Source organism: Schistocerca nitens, chromosome 5 (genome assembly GCF_023898315.1).
Source record: "Schistocerca nitens isolate TAMUIC-IGC-003100 chromosome 5, iqSchNite1.1, whole genome shotgun sequence".
Lineage (NCBI taxonomy): Eukaryota > Metazoa > Arthropoda > Insecta > Orthoptera > Acrididae > Schistocerca > Schistocerca nitens.
The window spans coordinates 83,374,947-83,397,204 of NC_064618.1; the positions used below are offsets into that span (position 1 = coordinate 83,374,947).

At 38.7% G+C, this 22,258-nt stretch overlaps 1 protein-coding gene across 5 annotated transcripts in view; it reads right to left on the reverse strand.

Annotated features, from left to right (window-relative positions):
* Positions 1–458: 458 nt before the first annotated feature.
* Positions 459–22,258, reverse strand: part of LOC126259810 (uncharacterized aarF domain-containing protein kinase 5) — a 158,735-nt gene continuing 136,935 nt past the window's right edge. For 2 of the 5 annotated variants that reach the window (XM_049956845.1, XM_049956844.1), the window contains 3 exons: positions 16,328–16,505; positions 5,184–5,351; positions 459–761 (listed from right to left, as the gene is read on the reverse strand). In XM_049956845.1, the coding sequence (XP_049812802.1) occupies positions 662–761; positions 5,184–5,351; positions 16,328–16,505 (446 nt within the window). In that variant the 3' untranslated portion in view covers positions 459–661. Of the gene's footprint in view, positions 762–5,183; positions 5,352–16,327; positions 16,506–22,258 lie in introns of those variants that run through there. The other 3 variants (XM_049956843.1, XM_049956842.1, XM_049956846.1) reach the window with 2 other exon arrangements.

Genomic DNA, 22,258 nt, shown 5'->3' on the forward strand with positions numbered 1-22,258 from the left:
TTGTGATGACACAGTACAGTGTACCACTTGTTCACAGTTCTACTTTGCCACTGATGTCATTCCAACACCATTAGGAGCTCACTTTGCTTCAGGGCCAATCTTTGTAGAATAACTTTGTACAAGTAGAACAAACTGAATGTAGAGTACCCATATACCACAGCACAGAACCTGTCAGAAACATATACAATGGCTGGACAAAATGAAACTACCCAAATTAGCTTTGGAAGACACTATGAACATGGTCATGAAATTCGTGAAGCCTAATTCTTGACATGCACAAGAAGAAGAAGAAGAAGAAGAAGAAGCCATATTATTATAGTTTGGAACTCCTTTTTGTTTCTTTCTTTTGATCTGTATTAAAAATTGTCCATAAATCTAATATATTTGAATTTATTTATTTCAAATTAGTTTCTTACGATGATAACGTGCAGAATGGATGATGCAAGTAAAAAACACTATTTACAAAAATGATTACTAAAATTTTATTATTTCTTTAAAGCTGTTTACAAGAATATAACAATAACATTTGTTGAATAGTTTGTGACAAAATATATGGCAAAGTGAGGTATCAAAATTATAACACATCATTTGCACTGATCTCCAATATACTGAACACTGATGTACATATTAAATAGTAACTTTGGTATCACAACTGCTCGATTTATGCATTCATTGCTCTGACTAAAGCATCTGGTGCTCTTCCAAACAGTTGTAAAATTCTTATTATGTACTGGAGCAGTGCGTACCTTAACCGACCATACCTGCAACAATTGAAATAAATATTAAATTGTTTGCTACTATATATCAGCAAATACTTGTGCTAAAGGAGAACTGTGTAGAATGACAACCTACAATCTTAAAAAAATAGAAATTTTGTTTCGGTCCTCATTTGGAGCAACTATCGATTTAAAAGTGACTTGCATAGGCAACAAAAGTTTAAATATTTCAAGTAAATTGAAATCTTTTTTTGTTCAGAACAAAACAAAGACAACATTTCGTGGCAATGACACGACAGCTGTTACTACACCAGAATATTATTTACTTGCAAAGGTTGGCGGAACTTTAAACATAAACACTGACAGTTTAAATACTTCTGGCTTCTGCTGTTTCCTACATAGAGAAATGACTTTCTATAATTAGAAATGGCATCTGTTATTCTTCAGAGAGAAGATCCACAAACGGAACTCATTTCTACCTTTCATAACAAAAAGAATGCAAATCAATAACATGAAAACATTACATTCCACAGCCAGTCACAATTCTGGATATTAGCACTGTACAACAACTTTAAAGATGTGTAAACTCATCTTTGGTAGACAAGCCTTACACGGGATCATGTGAGTGATGTCACAGCAGTGTTTTGACAGTATGCACTTAAACTAAAAAATATATGTGAAGCTGTAATGTGGACACATTAAAACTTCTATCCAAATACTTACCTACCATTGTTGCATAACTGAGGCATACAATAACATAACTACAGATGTTAATCATACAACATTTCTCAGCAAATATTAAATTGTCCTTAAGACTGTGTGTTGTGGGGAAAGGAAATGGTAGTAGTAACTTATACATAAATACTTCCAATTAAAACTGAAAAAGTAATAATCTAAATGTAACTGTGTGAAATTAGTGACATATCATTCAGTTACGAGGATAGATTGCTACACACCGTAAAGACGACATGTTGGTTGCAAACAGGTACAAAGAAAAGGCTGTTACATTAAACTTTCCGTCAAAACCTTCTTCAGAAAAGAGGCTTTGGCTGAAAGTTCTGTGTGTAACAGTCTTTTCATAGTGCCTGTCTGCAACTCAATGTGTCATCTTTTTGGTGAGTAGCAATCTATCCTTCATAACTGCTGATGTTCTAACCTGGACTGTCCACTGTTTGATATATTGCACAGGAACACATACATGCAATAGCACCAAATTATGTGTAAAATATCAGATAAGGAAGTATTTTTCGAAAAACTAAGAGACAATAATGTGTGATAGTATAGTTGAATGTGTGTACTACTGCTAGAAAAAGAGCTAGTGTGTATGCTGTTTTCAGCTATGAATTACTGTACTCCAGACAATAATTATAGCAGTTTATAACACTATATAAGCATATGGTGCGTGAGTGTGTGCGCAGAGGGGTTACAGAATAAAAAATGAGAACTGCTAATTATTGTACACAAATTAGCTATCAGCTATGTTTGCACATAGTCGCAAGGCTCAAACTCAATGAAATTCCTGCTCAGAAGTGTTGTGAGAATGGAGCATTTGCAAAGAAATTATTGTATTTATATGTATTTAGCAATGGAAAATCGGCATTTACTTTAACATATCTGTAATTTGGTCTCACAAAAAAGGCCTACTGGTAGGTTTGTGTAATCTCAATTTCCTGTGAAAACTTCTTCATCTCAATACCTTTATTTATTTGTAGGATAATTTAGAGTCTTTACCTCCACTTAGGATTTATGTTCGCTATACCTCCCTCTGGTTATTCCCTGATGCCTCAGCACGTCCTGCCGCCTCTCTCTTCCAGTTCACTTTTTCCACATATTCCCACTGTCACTGATTCTGTGGGAATATTTCTTATCTCATCACTATAATTTTCAGCATTCTTCTGGAACACCACATGTCAAATGCTTCAATCCTCTTCTTGCCCAGTTTTCACAGAGTCCACGATTCACTTTCATGCAACACTGTGTTCCAGATGTACATTCTTAGACATTCCTTTCTCAAATTGCTCTCTTTGTCTGTGCTAGTTTGCTTCTTGTATCCTCCTTGCTTCATCCTTGATGTGTTATTTTGCTTCCAAGGTAGCAGAATTCCTTTACTTCATGTGAAGTTTTTTGTCGCACTCCTTTCTGCTACTGCTCAAAACTTTCATCTGTCTGGCTTACTCTCAATAACTGTGTTCAGGAGACTGTCCATTTAACATGTCCCTTAATTATTCTTCACTTTCGGAGGGCAGCAATGCTGTTAGTGAATCTCATCAGAAACACCCTTTCACTCAGAATTTAATGCCATTTCTGATAATTTTTTTATAGACTTTATTACTTCTTCGATAAGCAAGTTGAACAGTAGAGGAGACAGACTGTGTCCATGCCTTATTGTTCTATCTTGCTTCTTGTACACATTGTATATTACACATCTTTCCCGATAGTGCATCCAGTTTTCCAATACAATGAAAACATATTGCACCAAGGTGTCAAGCTTATTTTGTGATGCTACTTAAATTTATGTCAGTTGCCTCTTCCACCAGTGCTCAGGAGGAGGAGAGGATAGTGCACACTTTTGAGAAAGATGAATAATACACATTATATATAAGAGCCAAGATGGAACAATAAGAATCAAAGAGCAAGAGAGTAGTTCTCAGATTAAAAAGGGCACAAGGCAGAGATGCAACAGCCTGTCTCCTCTACTGATCAACCTGTACATCAAAGAAACAATTATGTAAATAAAAAAAGGTTTGGATGTGACATCAAAATTCAGGATAAAGGATACAACTGATAAGATTATGTGACAACATAGCTATCATCTGCGGAAATCAGGAAGAATTACAGGATATGTTGAGTGGAACAAACAGTCTGTTGAGCACTGGGGGAAGAAATTCTGAAGGAATGTTCTCTACTCCTTCTGATTTGTTTTGTCGCACATCTTCCTAAGCTCTTTCAGACTCTAATGCTGGGTCCTCTAGGTCTTCCAAGTTGATATCCATATCACCTTCTGTCACATCAGCAGACAGTTCCTTGCCCTAGTAGAAACCCTCAACATACTTTTTTCACTTATCTGCTCTTTCCTTTGTGTTCAACAACAGAATTTATTTTGAATTATCTGAAAATTATTTTGACTTCTATACAATTTCCAGTTAGATTTCTTTGCACTTTTTCTGTAGCAATTTTACCTTAGCTTCCTTGCATTTCCTATTGATTTCATTACTAAGTGAATTCTACTGTTTCTGTATTCCAGTTGTTCTGTGGTCGTGGAAAACGGGCAGCAAGCCTGAACCTTGAGGCAGGCCTTTAAATAATTAGCTACCTAAATAAGGCTGACGAGTCAGTGTGCTGCTGTAGAGGGTGTTTGTGAAAATTGTTTCCTCTTATTGGACAACAAATACTTTTTGGTGCTGATTAAAGCATATGTAAATAAAATTAATTACTCTTCTGCATCTCCGTCAATGAAAAACAATGTCAAACTGCAGAAAATTATGCATGTGTGATGAAATAACTTTTGTAAGACGTCAATTGTAAGTAGTGATTAGTCTCACATTCAGTTCTCTGACAAATAAAATTGTTTATTCCACAGCAAAAATATTTCCTTTATGCCAAGATTCCCAACCTATGATTCATTAAATGCCCTCTTGTGCCCATTTCTTTATGTATGAGAGCCAAATCCAAGACATCTCTTGCTTCATTTCATGCATGTATTACGTGCTAGTGAGCGATCATAATGTAGTTATCATTTCGAGTTGCTAGATGTCACCACTGTGCACTATCTCATGCGGACCTAATGCATTCTTGCGTAAGTTTCCGCTATTATATTTCTAGGCCATTTGCTGCTACTTATGGCTGCTCCTTTCCTGGGCTAATTCCCCTCAGCACTGTCTGATATAATTGAAATGTATTCCATTACTCTTGTTTTACTTTTACTGATATTCACAACCTCTCTTCATTTCATCCAACTGCCCTTCTAATTCCTTTGCTGTCTATGATAGGATTAAATGACATCGGAAAACCTTAACACTTATTTCTTCTCCTGATCTTCTTTCCAAGTTTCTCTCTCATTGCCTTCACTGCCTGATCAATGTAGAAGCTGAATAAGGTGGCAAATATGCTACACCCTGTCTCACTTCCTCCTCAACTAATGCCTCCCTCACATCCTTCAACTCTTTAAAACTGCAGTCTGGTTTGTGTAGATAACCATGTACTCCCTGTCTTTTATCCCTGCTATCTTCAGAATTTCGGAGAGTGTATTGCAGTTAACTTTGTCAGATGCTTTCTCTAAACCTTTAAAATGCTATAAACATATGTTTGTCTCTTGCAATTTGTGTGCAATCTTTACTATCACCATTTATTTGCAGATTATGCATCAAATAAGAAGATGAAGATACATTTGTCTCTTCGAGACATACTTGCCTTTCAAATGCTGCTTGTACTATTATGTAACTGAGAATAAAACACTTGTTATCTCACCATAATTTCATTTCAAAAGATGTCATTTCTCTGAAGGCCAAGACTTTATGGGAGAGACCAGCTCCTTCAAATTTAAAGGCACCTTGAGTTGCACTTCTAGCCATCACAGTGTAGCGGTCAACGGGATCGCCATGCTCTTTTGCTATTGCTCTTATTGTGTTTATGTTCCTGCAATTGAGATAAGATAAAATGTTATGACAAATGACAACACTCAGATCATTAGAAAATTATAAAAACTACATCAGAAATTAACCTTCAGGACAGAACAGTTGACAAAAAAAAAAAAAAAAAAAAAAAAAAAAAAAAAAAAAAAAAAAAAAAAAAGAACATAACACAAAAATGTGGCACACAGAAACAAGTGTCACGTATATAACGTATTCAAAATGAAGTTTTAACTAGTGGTAGGAAAATCACCATGCACCTTAAAACTGAACAAATGAATGGTAAAAAGAGGAGAGGAGGAGAGGGAGAAGGGATTCTCAAATCTTTCAAATTTCCATTTTTCATTTGAGCTACACTTGTATCGAAACGGCAAAGTGGTTGACAGTTGAGCACGGAAAACATCAGTTCTTTTCTGTTCATTGTCACCTCACACATGCAGTATGACCAGGACACTTCTGGCAAATGCACAGTACTGAATTTGCTTTGAAGGACTGTAAAACTTTTCTGTCTCTCTTTCACTACTGGCTTTAGACATTCTGTTGCGTAAAATGAACATGCTGCACAGGGGAACAGAGCACATAACATTAGTGGTCACATTCTTAATCTGCAGCTGATAGTGGTAATCATCATCTGAGGTAGGGCAGCAATAGAAAGGCAGTGAACAGAACACTAGGTGTGACCAAGTGCATGATCTGTCTGTTTGCTGCTACTGTAGCCATACTGTAAACAGGCTAGTGTCAACCATTTTTTAAATTATGATCCAGGTATAATGCCACTGGTCAGATGATGATCCTCCTCCTCTTCATCCTCCATTCCAGTGTTAGATGAGTAGTAATGGCCTTCAATATTTTGTATAACCAATATAGTTATCTGTTGCCACAAAAATGCCTTTCATCACTGTTACTGTGATACTGGAAAAAAGAACAAATTAGAATAGAAATAATGGATTCAACTCCTTGTTTATGATCTTAGCCAATACCTCCCCACTTTCTCTGTACAGCAAGTTGTTAACTTTACAAATTTTATCATATTCACTGATATTACATAGTTTTTTCTGCCACTGTTTCGTTTTTAAGACAAGTTCTGTTTCCCCGTTTTCAACACATCCTCAGAAATAAAATTATTTATTGAAAAAACAAAAATTATTGTTACAGTTGGGTTTGCCAAATCATTACCATTTCCATAATCATTTATGTAAACAGTCTTCAAAATGGCACTAAATATAAGGGAGAAGAGAGAAGAGGAACTCTGTTGACCAGGGAGCAACAGCAAACTGATACACACCATCTTTCAGAATTGTGAAGTTCCTTTATCTGGAAAGAGAGAGGAAAATTTTGGAAAAAAATATACTATTCTGAATGTTAGGTAAGGAAGTCACCAAAGAGACACTCCAGGCAGAGGAGAGTCTGAAAGGGCCAGATTAGTTATGAAATATCATTTGGTTGCTGACTTCTCACTTGCATGCAGTTACTGTGGGCAAATGCATGTAAGTACGTAAATCTGTACTTACCTTACCTATATTTTTCCACTAGTATCTAAAGGCTTATATTTAAAATGTTTACAAACTATGCAATATTGTTTGTGTAATGATGCACCTCATAGAGAGACACTGCATAAAGTGTCTTCATTCATATCCACCTGAATTTTATTACTTCACTTTATACATATTATTACTTATTAAGTTTCAGAAGAATTAGTAGCTCATTTTATTTTTCCTAGTGTTAGATAAATTAGTCTCTAATAGCATATTTAAGCATATGTTAATGGATGACAATTTTGAACATGCCATTTCTTGTTCTTTTAGGCAGAGACTCAAAGTTAACGAGGCATTAACGATATTCCTTTTACATTTTACATTGATCTATTTTGCATAATTGCTATTTTTCTAAATCGATATTTTCCTAGATCATGTTTATTGAAAATAAATGGTACTATGTGAGAAACTTCTCCCAAATAACATGCAAGGCCTCAGGAAAAACAAAATGTCTGAAACACAGTTTACCTTTTTCACACACACACTATTTAACATAAAGAAGAACATGTAGGTTCTGTCTGCCTACATTTTTTAATGAGTAAGATGAAATCTGATTCAATTTTTTATGCAAATATGTGATCAGCTCAAAGAAATAGGGACTAATAGATAACAGAATATTACACTGGACAGAACAACAGAAACAAAAGTGGCACTGATTGTCACCAAGGAAGCACAACAAGTCTGTTTATGTTCAGAAAATACATGAATGATTTATCACATTAGGTCAAAAGCACTATCAGATTGATCACCGACAATTCTGTTGTCTACAGAAAAGTATTGTCGTGGAATTATTGTATAGAAGTACAGAAAGCATAGGCAGTATTTCCACTCGGTGTTACGCACTGCAGCTCTCTCCTAATATAGAGAAATGGAAGATAATGCCCATAGAAAAGAGAAGTAAGTTGACAGAAATTGATTACATAATGAGCGATAAACTTCTGAAGTTTGTAACATCACTTAAACAGCTGCAGATAATAGTCTAAAGTGATACCAAATGCGAAAATGCAAAGCAGGGAAAGCAAATACAAAACTTAAGTTTTGTAGATTGGGGTCTGGTAAACTGTAAAAAGCTAATGTCACCAATTACAGAGTAGCACTCATGCATTAGGAGTACTTATACAGTCAGCATGACAGCAGACACCAGATACACGAAAGTGCCGAAGAAACTGGTATACGCATGCGTATTCAAATACTGGCAGAATATGGTGCCTATATTAACAAAAAGTGTATGGCACAGTTGTTAGATCAGTTATGCTTCTACAATGCCAGGTTATCAAGATTTAAGTGAGTTTGAATGTGGTGTTATAGTCGGCACACAAGTGATGGGACACATCATCTCCGAGGTAGCGATGAAGTGGAAGTTTACCTGTACAATCATTTCACAAGTGTACTGTGAATGTCAGGAATCCTGTAAGACATCAAATCTCTGACATCTCTGCAGCCAGAAAAAGACCCTGCAAGAACGGGTCTAAGAACGACTGAAGAGAATCGTTCAACGCAACAGACGTGCTACCCTTCTGCAAATTGCTGCAGATTTCAATGCTGGGCCATCAACAAGTGACAGCGTGCAAACCATTCTACGAAACATAATCGATATGGGTTTTCGGAGCCGAAGGCTCGCTCGTGTGCTTTTGATGACTGCACGACACAAAACTTTACACCTTACCTGGGCCTGTCAACACCAACAATGGACTGTTGATGATTGGAAACATGTTGCCTGGTCAGACGAGTCTCGTTTCAAACTGCATCGAGCAGATGGACGTGTACGGGTATGGAGACAACCTCATGACTCCATGGACCCTGTATGTTAGCAGGAGACTGTTCAAGCTGGTGGTGGCTCTGAAATGGTGTGGGGCATGTGCGGTTGGACTGATATAGGGCCCCTGATACATCTAGATACGACTCTGACAGGTGACATGTACGTAAACATTCTGTCTGATCACCTGCATCCATTCATGTCAATTGTGCACTCCGATGGACTTGGGCAATTCCAGAAGGACAATATGACACCCCACACATCCAGAATTGCTACAGAGTGGCTCCAGGAACACTCTACTGAGTTTACACACTTCTGCTGGCCACCAAACTCCCCAGACATGAACATTATTGAGCATATCTGGGATACCTTGCAACATACTGTTCAGAAGAGATGTCCACCCTCTCATACACTTGCAGATTTATGGACAGCCCTGCAAGATTCACGGCATCAGTTCCCTCCACCACTACTTCAGACATTAGTCGAGTCCCTGGCACGTTGTGTTGCGGTACTTCTGCATGTTTGTGGGCCCCCTACATGATATTAGGCAGGTATACAAGTTCCCTTGGCTCTTCAGCGTAAATCAAAGATTTGGTACTAGACTCATCACAAGCAATACGTAGTCTATACGTAAAGAACTATAATCAGAATTTCTGGGACAAAAGGTGATAATGTTCTCGCAGAATCCTGTTGGATAAATTTACAGAGCTAGTAGTCAAGAAAGACGCATAAGGACCACAGCAATAACATAGGATAGCTGAGAGCGCATACTGTGACGAGTTTACAGTTATTTTGTCCCTGGCTTAATACATGATTGAAATAATCGAGAAAGTGTCTCATAATGATTCAAATTAGCCTCTGGCATACCATGCAACGTGGCCTATGAAGTATATTTTTAGGTGTAGATGTATGTACTTGAATTCCATTTCTCTGGACATTCAAGTTCCTCCCTCTGCAATATGTGAACCATCAAGTTTTACTTCTTGTATGCCCGTTTCATCAATTTGTGCATTGTCATAATGACTATTTTGCTGGAAGTAAGTAGGCCTCCTCATGTAACACTGCATCCTTATACCACAAACAGATTACGGCACACAGCAACAGCCACTATAGCTAGTACATTAGCACGCTGTTAACAAAGCAAATAACTTCATGACAGTCTGTAACTGTGTGTGGCTTATGTTCACTGAAGCAGTATTTTGTAATATCGAAATGGGGAAATTGCTTTTTCACAACAGTGCCATAATTCAATTTTTTTCTTTCATTAAATAAAAGAAAACCATTATACATGTGAAAGGTGCCAACTGCTGAAGGCGAATTAATAATCAGAGATAATCAAACACTGGAAACTCCAGGTAGGAATATCAACTATGTAGGAAAAGACAGATTGCTACTTACTGTAAAGAAGACACATCAAGTCACAGACAGGCACAATTAAAAGATGCTCACATTTAGCTTTCGGCCATAAAAGACACACACAAATACACACAATTCACACACACAAGCAAGCACACTTCATGGACAAGCAAGCACACTTCATGGACACATGACTGCCAACTCTAGCATCTCAGGCTGGAATACAGCCGGCCGTATTCCGGCCTGAGATGCTGGAGTTAGTGGGCATGTGTGCTTGCTAATGTGTGTGAATAGTGCATGTGTAACTCTCTCTTACTGACGAAGGCTATGCCAAAAGCTATATGTGAATGTCTTTTAATTGTGCCTGTCTGCGACTTAACGTGTCTTCTATACGGTAAGTAGCAATCCATTTCTTCCTACATTGTTAATCAGGGATAATGATAGATCATCATTATCTACACACATGTGAAACAAATTAACTAATTTTTAATATTCTGTAATAACAACACAAAAATATGAGTATTTTTAGGAAAATTGGCTTCACATAAGAGATCTGGATATGTCTGTCTGAGTAATTAGGAAATGTAGAATGCTACCAATGACATAATAACAGAAACAGAAAACCAACTACGAGTGAAATAGCTGAAAAGAAATGCTGCCAGCAGGTGGCCTATAGGTCTTTCTGTATAGGCTGGCTTTGTTTCTGGCTTTACAAGTTACCACAAACAGTCTAACTTTGATACAGTGAAATGCATATGTCATCATATGTGAAGCTCTTATCATTTTATACAGAACACTTCAAATGAGAAGATGGTATTGACCAAATGTCTTGTCCAACTGCAATGCAGCAATAGAAATGTCTCTTTCCCCTTAAAGTCCTCTGCCATATCTGCTAGTCTTCAAATTTTTTTTTTTATTTTTGTCATTTATGTATGACGGCCGTCTGAAGTATACGTAAAATGCACCAGAGGCACTATTACACATAATAGCCATACCAAGTATACGTCAAATGCACCTGAGGTACTACAAGTTTCTCACTTCTAAAAATTGCAAACACAGACTACTAAATAGGTTTGGCGTAGCATCGTCATTAACACACTTAGCTTTTTAAAAGAAGAATCTAAAACTCCCTATCATGCAACCAGTCTTCCTAAATCTTAAACATCACATGCAATTAATGACATATATCTCAATGGGTCCAAGAGCTCAATTTTGAGAAAGTACTAGCACATGAAAAAAGACAGGCATTTGTACAAAACTAGGCTAAAACACTATCTTTCAAAAACTGTGTTGATCATCTGGCAAAACACAGCCAAGGAGTACTGAGCATTTTTTCCACTTATCTTTCAATGATGTGTTTCCTCTGTACTCCCCGAGTTTTAATGAATGAAGGAACATCTGATTCCAAAAACTAGTTTCCACAGCCCTTTAGGGATCACTTTGGATTTGAAAGGGACACAATTTTTTTCTATATTTTTTAGTTTAAAATCATTTAATGAGATTTTAATTACAAGTCGAGTAATTTTAAAATAATACTATTTACAATTCAACTATAAACATTTCAAGAATGGTGTTATTTGCCTTAAAATAGCCTCACAGAAGGCTACCTCCAAGTAAAAACTAAATAATAAGTAAGTTATAGTTTAATGTGCTCTCAGTGGTAATATTATTAGAGATGGAACTGGACAAGGATGACAAAAGAAATAAGTTTTTGTCCTTTTCAATTCCCACAGAAATTGACAAAAATAAGAGTATACATAAGTTCGGACAGCCTGACAGGGGTTTGAATCCTGTTCCCCTTATCACATGTCCACTGCCTTAATGACTGTGTCATTTCACTCCCGATATACACTCCTGGAAATGGAAAAAAGAACACATTGACACCGGTGTGGCAGACCCACCATACTTGCTCCGGACACTGCGAGAGGGCTGTACAAGCAATGATCACACGCACGGCACAGCGGACACACCAGGAACCGCGGTGTTGGCCGTCGAATGGCGCTAGCTGCGCAGCATTTGTGCACTGCCGCCGTCAGTGTCAGCCAGTTTGCCGTGGCATACGGAGCTCCATCGCAGTCTTTAACACTGGTAGCATGCCGCGACAGCGTGGACGTGAACCGTATGTGCAGTTGACGGACTTTGAGCGAGGGCGTATAGTGGGCATGCGGGAGGCCGGGTGGACATACCGCCGAATTGCTCAACACGTGGGGCGTGAGGTCTCCACAGTACATCGATGTTGTCGCCAGTGGTCGGCGGAAGGTGCACGTGCCCGTCGACCTGGGACCGGACCGCAGCGACGCACGGATGCATGCCAAGACCGTAAGATCCTACGCAGTGCCGTAGGGGACCGCACCGCCACTTCCCAGCAAATTAGGGACACTGTTGCTCCTGGGGTATCGGCGAGGACCATTCGCAACCGTCTCCATGAAGCTGGGCTACGGTCCCGCACACCGTTAGGCCGTCTTCCGCTCACGCCCCAACATCGTGCAGCCCGCCTCCAGTGGTGTCGCGACAGGCGTGAATAGAGGGACGAATGGAGACGTGTCGTCTTCAGCGATGAGAGTCGCTTCTGCCTTGGTGCCAATGATGGTCGTATGCGTGTTTGGCGCCGTGCAGGTGAGCGCCACAATCAGGACTGCATACGACCGAGGCACACAGGGCCAACACCCGGCATCATGGTGTGGGGAGCGATCTCCTACACTGGCCGTACACCACTGGTGATCGTCGAGGGGACACTGAATAGTGCACGGTACATCCAAACCGTCATCGAACCCATCGTTCTACCATTCCTAGACCGGCAAGGGAACTTGCTGTTCCAACAGGACAATGCACGTCCGCATGTATCCCGTGCCACCCAACGTGCTCTAGAAGGTGTAAGTCAACTACCCTGGCCACCAAGATCTCCGGATCTGTCCCCCATTGAGCATGTTTGGGACTGGATGAAGCGTCGTCTCACGAGGTCTGCACGTCCAGCACGAACGCTGGTCCAACTGAGGCGCCAGGTGGAAATGGCATGGCAAGCCGTTCCACAGGACTACATCCAGCATCTCTACGATCGTCTCCATGGGAGAATAGCAGCCTGCATTGCTGCGAAAGGTGGATATACACTGTACTAGTGCCGACATTGTGCATGCTCTGTTGCCTGTGTCTATGTGCCTGTGGTTCTGTCAGTGTGATCATGTGATGTATCTGACCCCAGGAATGTGTCAATAAAGTTTCCCCTTCCTGGGACAATGAATTCACGGTGTTCTTATTTGAATTTCCAGGAGTGTATGAAGCAAATGTGGCAGAGATGACCATAAAAACAATCGAAACCATTCCTACAAGAACTAGTTACTGTCACTGCCAAGGCTTATAATGAAAAATGTAATTCTGCAGCAGTTAGAAAATTTTTACTGCATCCAGTACGCATTCCGGTGGTTGATCATTGTCATCAGGTGGAGCAACTTTGATATGCAAGACACTGAAATTATTAGCATACTGTGGTATGAAGCAAGACAGATGGCACAATACTGTGATAGGCTTTAATACCTATATGGCTCGTAAGGCAGATATACACTGCCCGATCACGTGGCATGTTGCAAATTTCCATCAATAATAACTTTGATATAATGCACCTACTGGCAGAAGGGTTATATAGAACTGCTGTTATTTTCTGTACACATAAATGATCTGGTGAACAGGGTAAATGGTTCAAATGGCTCTGAGCACTATGGGACTTAACAGCTATGGTCATCAGTCCCCTACAACTTAGAACTACTTAAACCTAACTAACCTACGGACATCACACAACACCCAGTCATCACGAGGCAGAGAAAATACCTGACCCTGCCGGGAATCGAACCTGGGAACCCGGGCGCGGGAAGCGAGAACGCTACCGCACGACCACGAGCTGCGGACACACGAACAGGGTAAGCAACAATCTGCAGCTATTTGCTGATGATGCTGTGGTGTATGGGAAAGTGCTTGACACGTCAATTAAATATTTAGACATAACACTGCAAAGTAATACAAAGTGGAATGAGCACATAAGAACTGTGATAGGGAAAGGGAATGGTCAACTTTGGTTTACTGGGAGAATTTTAAGAAAGTGTGGTTCATCTGTAAAGCAGACCACATACAGGACACTTATGCAACCCATTGTTGAGTATTGTTTGATTGTTTGGGATCCGCACAAGCTCAGATTAAAGGAAGACATTGAAGCAATTCAGAAGTGGGCTGCTAGATTTGTTACTGATGGGTTTGAACAACATGCAAGTATTAAGTAAATGCTTCGGGAACTCAAATGGGAATCACTGAAGGGAAGGCAACGTTCTTTTCGTGGAGCACTATTGGGAAAATTTAGAGAATCAGCATCTGAGGCTGACTGTAGATGGATTCTATTGCTGCCAACATACTTTCTGCGTACAGACCATGAAAATATGATTAGAGAGATTATGGCTCATAAGGAGGCACATAAACAGTCATTTCTCCTTCACTCTATTTGTGAGTGGAACAGAGAAGAAACTGACTAATAATGGTACAGGTTACCCTCTGTCACACACCATACAGTGGCTTGTGGAGTTTGGATGTAGATGCAGACATTACATAAGAAAGTCCTGGACTGAACTCCTTTTAATAAATATGTTAAATTAAACTGTTTTACACTGCATTTGTATCAAATACAAGCATTGGAACTAATCAAAATGCTAATACCAACAGTGGAATTTTTCGAGAATGAACAACATTTTTCATGAACTGGCTGGGACACTGTGTAACTGGTACTCAACAAATTAACTTGTCCGTAACAATGACAATTATAATGCTAGCCATCACAATTGTATGTAACCTAGCTAAATTAGTAGCAAAGTCACCGAACATTTTTTTGTTTTTAATTTGTGTGTGTAATTTTAATGCAAAGAATCTTTCACATCCAGTCACTTGGGCCTAATAAAAGTTGTATTACAGACAACACAGTGATCATTTTATTAACAAACACCACTGTTAGATTCTGCAAGATATTTGTGAAACTGTTCTTCATGGTGAGGTGCAGTGAGCACTACTCTGGATATTAGCCACAAAGAATGCAAGTGCCTGAATGCCACTAAAAGTCACCATTGGACTAGGTGGTTGGGCACAGAAATTGTTTGACCAACAGTGAGGCATACCACTGGTTGTACAATCTAAAAGTCCTCCAGTATTTAGTGTTATACTGTATAATAGAGCATTTTGCAATCTGCTACAAAGATTCCTCTCCTTCTCCCTAAAATTGACTAAAAACACTAAAAGAATATCTCACTATGCCTCTCAAATGATGTGTGACACATTTTGCTGACATCTTGGGACAACTAATATGTTTTCTTAGAACACTGTGAACACTTGCAATGGGCAAATCAACCTCAAATGAGACCCTTAGAACATAAATTCAATTGATCATGTTCTAAAACGTTTGGAACAGCAACTATATTTTCATTAATGATACTCAACTGCAGATGGCTTTGGTGAGTTTTAGGTACAAAGGTACATCATAACCACTGAAAAATTGTTGGTTCCCTTTGACTTGGGTGACAAGTAGGACAGTATCAGCAATGTGTGCACAGATTCTAGTCAACATTTCAGAAGGTATTTCATGTTCCTTCATTCCAAAAACAATAAAAATGTTGTACACAACAGAAATGGCTGTCCTGCTTGCTTGTAGCTACAAATAACAAGGGACCAATCTTTGCCAGATGATGTGTCTGCTCAACTCTTCCACATATCTGTACCTACCTACCTACCTACCTACATACCTCCCTACCTACCTTTTTTAAGGATCACTCTACTACCAACTATTCTCTCATCCACACTGCAAAAGGTTAGTTCACATCAGAATAAACCTCATACACATATGATTTCTCATTAGAAAGAGTTGCAAATTTCAATATAGTATTCTCTGTTCAGATGCCGACTATAGAAAATCTATCTTGCCCCCTCTAGCTCTTTACCTGTAACCTCTTGGAAATAATAAGCTGAGTTCAAATGAAAAATTAATTACTGCACTTCCATGTTCATGTCCAGTTTACTTACAACATTACAGAACATTATTGAAAGCAAAAAACAAGAAGGAAGACTAATGCTATGATATCTACAACTCCCATGTGAGAACATTTACAATGATAAATAAACATAGTAATACGTAAACCAATAAACAAAGTCATAATTGTCATTATTTAATTCAAATTCATTTCACTTCATCAAAAGAAACATAAAAATTTATTTCTCGATGTAGATACAATACCCATTGCTAAAACGTTTTTATACACATATTAATGTCTAATGACATTATAAAAAAATTGTTACACATTAAGGCCAACATACCGGATTACTAATAGCATAGAGTTTGGCATCGTTCGGAGAGCTGTCATTATTTTGTCAAATTTTTTACGAGCTACTTCTGTCATGTATTTCATATCATCATCACTAAGACTCACTTTCAATACATAGTTTGACATCCTTAGTGGCCTCTGTGTTAGAATTTCAGATAACTGTTCATAGTCTGTAATAAATAATAAGGCAAATTATACTGAATCTTATATGTCACCAATTTTAACATTTTTAGCTCAATTATTTGTCACAAAAAAATTTAAAAAAAAAATAAAAAAAAAATTCCATGAATACAGAGAGGTGGTGTATAAAATACTCAAATTTGGAAGTGAATACACTTTTTTTTGCTAACTTACAGGTTTCTTTTGAAGAGCTGTCACTGCTAATTCAGTTTTTAAAAAAGAATTGATTAATGGTTAAGTCCTACAGAAACTGTTAACAGTGCTGATTTTGGCTAATGATGTAGCATCAGATATCATCTCCATCAACAATTACAGGTTTATTTTGGAAGTTTACTTTAAAGGCAGGACAAATTTGTAAAGAAGAATGAATGGTTTAAAATGGCAATCTTGCAAACATGAGGAAAATGGACAACACATTTTACTGGCGAATACAAAACAAAATACAAATACAGACAAAAACATATTACAATATATGGACAAAAAATATTTAGCGAAATTCAAAGTTCAGAATCAGACTTCAGCTCATTTTTGCCATTGATTATGAAAAAAAATAGACAAAAAAATTATATAATAAAATTTTAACTCTGCAGTGGAGTGTGTGCTGATATGAAACTTCCTGATGGATTAAAAATGTGTGCCAGACTGAGAGTCGAACTCAGGACCTTTGCCTTTCGCGGGCAAGTGCTCTACCATCTGAGCTACCCAAGCACGACTCACGACATGTCCTCACAGCTTCAATTCGCCAGTAACTCGTCTCCTAACTTCCAAACGTCACAGAAGCTCTCCTGCGAACCTGCAGAACTAGCACCCCTCTAAGAAAGGATATTGTGGAGACATGGCTTAGCCACAGCCTGGGGGATGTTTCCAGAATGAGAGCTTCTATGAAGTTTGGAAGGTAGGGGATGAGGTATTGGCGGAATTGAAGCTGTGAGGATTGGTTGTGAGTCGTGCTAGGGTAGCTCAGATGGTAGAGCACTTGCCCGCGAAAGGCAAAGGTCCCGAGTTCAAGTCTCAGTCCGGCACACTGTTTTAACCTGCAGGAAGTTTCAAATAAATATTCTGCATAATTATGTAAAGATGTGTCCATGCACAACAAATCAAGTGAAACTAAAATAATTCTACTAATGTCTAACAGCATAGGACTTGTGTGTGTGTGTGTGTGTGTGTGTGTGTGTGTGTGGCACTGAAGGCAATACCCACTCTAAACATTATACAAAACAAACAAACAAACACACACACACACACACACACTCAAGGAAATGTGTGAAAATGAAATATGATAAATTGGTACAGGCCCTAATTGGTAGACGCCCTATGGAAATATCATCATAAAGCTGATCCAGAAAATATTTATAAGACTGACATAGAATTGGCCTTCGTTAATCAACAGGCAAACTGTCCACCAGAGAAAATGTTGGAAACCATGATTTTGATGCACCAATCAATTTCTGTCACATGTCTGTGCATGCACATCTTCCACATGCCGTGTCATGAGTACTTTGCTGTGTCAATACATTTGAGTAAGTGAGAAAAGAAGATGTGTTTATTGACCAGTTGAATACAACAAAAAGCATCATTTGAGGAAAATCTGCAGAACTGTTTGGACAAGAGTTTCAAGACTGGAAGTGTTTTGCCAAAACCTCCAGCAAAGTCTGCAGTGTAGAACTTCGTATCAAAATTACACAAAACATGTAGTGAAAAAAACCATAACTGTCAGAAAACATTGCTCCAGTCTTATTGTAAATATCTTCCAGGCCTGTTGTATTTTGTCCACCCTGTAGCTACAATCCACAGAAAAAGCACACATCAAACAACAAAATCAGTGCAGTCATGCAATAAAGGATAATAACGTGTGCTTGTAAACAGACGCGGTCCAATAAGACTTTTTACAGATGTTTTATTCACTCTGAAAAATATCATGGTTGCCACTTTTTAGCTGCTGACAAAATCTTCATTTATAAAACTACTTTCCATTGACTGACCGTCATTAGGTTCTTAAAAGCATTTACAGCATCATATTAGGTGGATATAAAATCACTGATGTCAGATAATAAAATCATGAATCTGTCTCTGTTGTCACGTCGTAATATATTAGACGAATATAAAATCACTGATGTCAGATAATAACATCATGAACTGTCACTATTGTCACATTGTAATATAAATTACATTGTCAGTATATAAACAGTGCTATACACAGTGCATTATTTCATGTTACATCAGTAATCAGTGTATTGACTGCTATTGGGCAGACGAAAATTTTGCTCGCAACGGAAAGATGTCCACGTTGTTTCACTTCAGTTTCATTCAGTATATCTATAATTTTTACAGCTCTCATTGTGCACAATTTTCTTACCACTTACTCTTTTCATTAATGAATAAACAAGTCACAATTCATTTTGTCTGTTCCAAATGGCATCAAAAATGCTATGAAAACATCAACACATTCACTTGTTGTTTATTGACTACATAAAATCAGCATACTAACACTAGAGCTCTTGATATAATTTATTGGTTATAATGCAATTCAGGACAGAAACTGCACAAATTCACTGTGATGCGTAGCACATGCAGACATTTCCTACATGGAAAGAAGTAACATAGAAAGTCAACTAACACAAGATGGGTTAATTACTTCAGAAAACCAGTAGGGCAAAGTAAGATTGTAATATATGGAGAAGTACAGATGAAACTTCTATACAGCAGTAGATGAAAAATGGCAGCCAGAGATGAAGTGTCGGGCAAAATACAGGGTGTATACAAAGTCCGGGAACACTTTCGATTATTTATTGCACAAGAACTAAACATTGTACAGATGTCTTACATATTTCATTTTGAAGAGAACTCTGAAAGTTTATTTTACAAACATTTGATGTGCGAACCATGAGTGACCCAGCAGATGTCAATACAGTAATCCAATTCTTGCCATACCCATCCCAGCATGGCATCGTCGACTGTGGCAGTCACTTCCCATATTCTCTCCCAGAGCTCTGCTACATCACGTGGTAGAGGTGGTACATACACCAGATCTTTAATGTGTCCTCACAGAAAAGTCACATGGAGTGAGATCTGGTGATCAGGCAGGCCATTTCATGAAACAGCTCTCCCCTTCTGTAGCATGGCTGATCTATCGATGCGGCAGTTCCGTTTTCAGGTACCCACGAACTTCACGATTTGAATGGTTTCATAGACAGTTTCTGTCGCAGGACTTTCCACACTGTCATTGGAGCCATTTCGAGTTCACGGTATGTACGATACAACGATTTCTTTGGACTCCTTACTAATGTCTCTCGTGCTCGCTCCACATTCACTTAACTCACACTGAGACGTCCATTTCTCTTTGCCGAGCACAAGCAACCTTTCGTAACAAATTTGTTGTGCCAGTGATAAATGGCCTCCCTTGTTGGTGGCTTCTTACCATACCTGGTTCTAAACACCCATTGAACAGCTGTAGCACACTTGCTTTTGTCAAACTCCAACACACAGAAAGCTCGCTCCGCACCTGAACTTGCCACTTGCCACATTTGCAACTAGCAGTGTCTATCAGCAAATTACCAAACTATGCTGTGGCGGTATACATGAAAAACCTTTCACGGTTTCTCTTCATCAAAATGACACATGTATGATATCTGTACAATGTTTGGTTCTTGTGCAATAAATAATTGAAAGTGTTCCTGGACTTTATGTACACCCTGTAATGGAAAAATGGAAATGAAGTCCCATGCTTCTTTACAGAGCGTAGGGGAACGATGCGGGAGACCCGCACCGCTTTACTAGGCAAGGTCCTAGTAGAGGTGGTTCGCCATTGCCTTCCTCCGACTGTGATGGGGATGAACGATGATGATGAAGACGACACAACAACACCCAGTCATCTCGAGGCAGGAAAAATCCCTAACCTGCTGGGAATCGAACCCGGGACCCCGTGCTCGGGAAGCGAGAATGCTACCGCGAGACCGTGAGCAGCAGACGTACACCCTGTACATACTGCTTAATAAGTGAGAGCTGTTCAAGGTTGGTACAGGCTGAAAAAGATGAGGTGTGCATTAAATGATTGAAATTTTAGGTTACTGTAGGTCCCAGTACAATATACTTGTATCTATCAGGAGAATGGCATTGCTCATCTTTTAAGGCAAGCGGGACATAATAAGCATTAGTTTTTAATGGGATCTGCTCAAAATAGACTAACAGACTCAAATCATGTACTATGGCTATCCATCCAATATCACATATGATATTTGCATATAGTGTTTCACACATCAGCTACCTGCATCAGAATGGAGATGACATATCATTCATACACACTGGGAAGTCATATTATGAGATGGTATAGCTAGTGATGTCGTGTTCAGGGAAGTCATTCTTGTTGATGACTCCAGACAGCAGTAGGGTGAGTAAAACTTCAATCTGTTATCATGGAACTACATGATACCAAATTAATCCCTTTGCCATTAACCTACAATGCATCCTGACTTGTTAATCATGCATTCAACTACAGCAAGCCATAAGACAGTACATCTGAGCCTCACAATGAAGACTGAATGTCCAACATTTCAACAACTACGGGAACTAGGAAAGACGGCAACATTTTCACAAGCGCATCAGTATTATAAGCATTGAAAACAGTATGTGGAAACTTAACAACTTGAACAACCTATGGTACGATGAGGCTACATCAATTCACTATTTATGAAGCTGCATCCAAGCAGGCTATGTATACAAAAGCTTCTAAAACATATGTCCCAACAATTTCAATACACGGAACACATAAGCCAACAGCACACACTTGAAGCAATGCAACAACAATATCTGCAATTGACTGTGCTACTTGAAAACTTTTTCTGAAATGGTTACTTTGAACCCTAATTTTCACAGATTCACTGTCATACTTGTCTGGATGGCAAAGTGGGAGCCAGGACAACAACAGAAAAATTGTGACAAAATCCTGTTTGTTGACGGTGGGATACTGGAGTAGCGACGCATGATGATATGTGAGATGACAAAGCTTCACAATTTTGTTAGTGATTAGAGGATTATTATTACTGCCTTGAGGTAGAAATATGATAGCTATTCTAATGTATTAATGCAGAACCAATTTACGCTGGGAAAAAATTACAGCAATTCCCATTTTAGTGACCAGGCGCAAAACTGGCTTTGTACAGCGTCTCGTCAACATTTCTGGGGTTCACATTAAAGAAATTGTGTAAACAGCTGTTAATAACAATGTATATATTATGGCCTTTCTCACTGTTTGGCCTTTCCTGCCCACATCTCACTCATAATCTGTTATTTACGGAAACATTTCTATACATCTTTCTTGCATTCACAGTGCCAGATTTGCACCTGGTAGCCAAAATTGGAACTATTTTTTCCCAATGTATATTGGTTCTACATTAATACATTAGAATGTCTATAATTTTTCGCTGCCACATGATAATTACAGCCCACAGTGAACCTTTGCGAGTAGCTGCACTTTAGTTATAACCACCTGGTACCTTACCAACTTCTCAGAGGTGCAGCTGCTTCTTAGTTATAGGTAATAATGCTCATCCACATTGAGCTGATCTGGTGGATAAATTTTGCACAGGCCAGGATGCCCATGGCATGGACAGGTAAGAGTAGTTTCCACACATAAATCTTATAGAACACATTTGCGATGTGCTGAAGTAGTGAACTGCACCCCTTCAAGTGCACACATGGCTCTTATTAGGAGGAAATGATTTGTCAACAGAGGTGTTGAAAAATT